Source organism: Condylura cristata, unplaced genomic scaffold (genome assembly GCF_000260355.1).
Source record: "Condylura cristata isolate star-nosed mole 26May11 unplaced genomic scaffold, ConCri1.0 scaffold00022, whole genome shotgun sequence".
Taxonomy (NCBI): Eukaryota; Metazoa; Chordata; class Mammalia; order Eulipotyphla; family Talpidae; genus Condylura; species Condylura cristata.
In genome coordinates this window covers 16391101-16393530 of record NW_004567123.1, presented here as the reverse complement: position 1 = coordinate 16393530, position 2430 = coordinate 16391101, and the positions used below count along the sequence as shown (strand labels likewise).

At 40.5% G+C, this 2430-nt stretch overlaps 1 protein-coding gene across 2 annotated transcripts in view; it reads left to right on the top strand.

Moving 5' to 3' along the window:
* Positions 1-2430, top strand: part of RPRD1B (regulation of nuclear pre-mRNA domain containing 1B) — a 49299-nt gene that overhangs the window by 28793 nt on the left and 18076 nt on the right. For both annotated transcript variants that reach the window (XM_012728462.1, XM_004687199.2), the window contains one exon: positions 1173-1348. In XM_012728462.1, coding sequence (XP_012583916.1) covers positions 1173-1348 — 176 coding nt within the window. The remainder of the gene's footprint in view (positions 1-1172; positions 1349-2430) is intronic.

Genomic DNA, 2430 nt, shown 5'->3' with positions numbered 1-2430 from the left:
AACAGTGTTTTGTAATTTTCTTTGTAGAGGTTTTTTTACCTCCTTTGTTAGGTTGACTCCTAAACTGGGAATTCTTAAGCCCTGTTTTTTGGAGATGCTGAGATGTGTACTGAGATCCCACCTGATAGCCTGTCTTCACGCCTTGGAGCTGGAGTCTGGTGCTCTTTGTTTCAAACCACCGTCTACTCTCTTGACCCTGAAAGGCCTTTTAAGAAGGGTGCACCTATTTAAAGTTCCAGCCTCACCACCACCCACAGGGTTAGGAATACGGCGCTCCCGAGCACCCTTCAGTTTCGCCCTTGCATTTCTCATGTTGCGCTTTGTCTGCCGTCTTTCCAGCAGTGCTCTTTTATACTTTTGAGATTTTAGCATGGCCAAGCAGTGAGTTGCACCCCATTAATAGACCATAAAAGCAGTCTGGTAGATAAGGGCCAATGTTAAAAAAAAATGGAAGAGATGTCACACTTTGTGCACAGTATGGATAAATATGCTTCATAAAACTGTCTCATTTTTATATTATTTACAAAAAGTATAATTTCTTACTGTGGACCAGATTCAAAAGCATTTGAAAGCCTCTTTCATTCCAGACCCTACATTTTGCTCAGTGGGTGGAGAAAGTTCACACCCAGGTTCAGGGCTTAACATAAATTAAGAGGTCAAGTCCTATAGGTTCACATTCAAGGCCTGGATTTGAGTCCCAATCCTTAGCTAGCCACATATTGAACCGGTTGTGTGCCTTTTTTCTGTTTTCATTTCTCCTGTGAAGAAATATGTGCTTGCCTTTGTATTTCAGAGGAATGTGCAAATTATACTTAGCAAAACAATATGAATAAAAAGCATTTTTGAAATTTTTGGTAGCAAGGAGAAATTACTCATGACCTTAAATATCTGTTTATTTCTAGAGCTTTTGTAGGAATAGGCATTAAGTAATCCTTTGCCAGAGGCCCCTCTTTGTACTTGCCTTCGGGTAATTCAGTAATGTCCTGTCTTGTTCAAGCACAGGAACCTTTGCAATTCTCAGTCAACCAGTCCATTGTGTGTCCACAGCGTCTGATTTATTCTCGGACTCTGTGTTAGGGGAGGAATTGTTAATCTACCTCCCTCTGAAATTTTTTAGTCATTCCTATATGATTTGTATATTGTTTTTTTTCCCCCATCTCATTTGTATTTAGACAAAGAGGCAGCTGAACGGCTTTCAAAAACAGTCGATGAAGCATGTCTGTTACTAGCAGAATATAATGGGCGCCTGGCTGCAGAACTGGAAGACCGGCGCCAGCTGGCTCGGATGTTGGTGGAATATACCCAGAACCAGAAAGATGTTTTGTCAGAAAAGGAGAAAAAGCTAGAAGTGAGTATATTGCAAGGTAGACCCAGATTTCCCAAATTTCCTTTCCTATTAATGCACATCCAGAGGTTTTTACTGTACCTTAATTATTTTTACTGTACCTTAATTTTTTTGTTTTTGAAACATGCTGAGATGAGAACTTCCTTCAGACACTAAAATAGTTTTAACCTGATTGAAAGTTGGGGTCATGTTTCTATATGTACAAGAAAAAAATTGAAAAGCAAAAAACAATGAACTCTTACAGCATTTAGGGTATTAATAACCCTTCAGGTTGAACTTACATTAAGATTACAGATCAAGTTACAAAAAGAAGTAGAGATTAGTACATATTTGGGAAATGCTGAAAAATTTCTTCGGGTTAAATTGAGATCTATTTCTGACATGCATCAATATATGTTTGCTAAGGTCAATAAGTGTTCTGCCTCAGCTCTGTCTACAGTCAGTTCTAAAATTCCACAGCCTTGTACTCAAACTTCTACCCTGAGTTGACATTGGTATCTGAGTTCCTTTGGGGAGGAGTTTTACAACAAGTTCTTCATGATGAATTTGTTTAGCTTCTTAAGTACAGGGTAGTTTCACCTCAGTACTTAGTCCCTAGGGATAACAGAGTCAAGAATGTGGATATTTGGGGAACTATTGCTTGCCCCAGGCTGCTCAGATTTCTTTATGAGAGTAACTGTCCTGCTTTTTTTTTTTTTTTAAGGGGCATGGGAAAGAGTTGCGCCCAGTGGTTTGGGAGACGAGGAGGTTTGAGTTAGAGAACCAGTCACGACACATTAAAAGAAGTGGCTGAAGAGGAGTGGATACAACCTGTCCTCTCCCCACACCCTTCACACACACACACAGACACACACACACCACATTCTCTGGCTCAGAGGGAGGGAAAATGGAGCTATCCCTCTGGCTGAGGTTCACCTGACCCCATGGGGGAGTGAGTGATCAACACTTTATTGTATTCTTAACCTCAGTGACCATGGGAACTATAAGGAGTGGGAGGCGGGAACTTCATACCTAACCAGCTTGAAAGTGGAAACTGGGAAATGGCTGTAAAAATAGTGTGGCTACCAAAAGTAGATGACTGGATT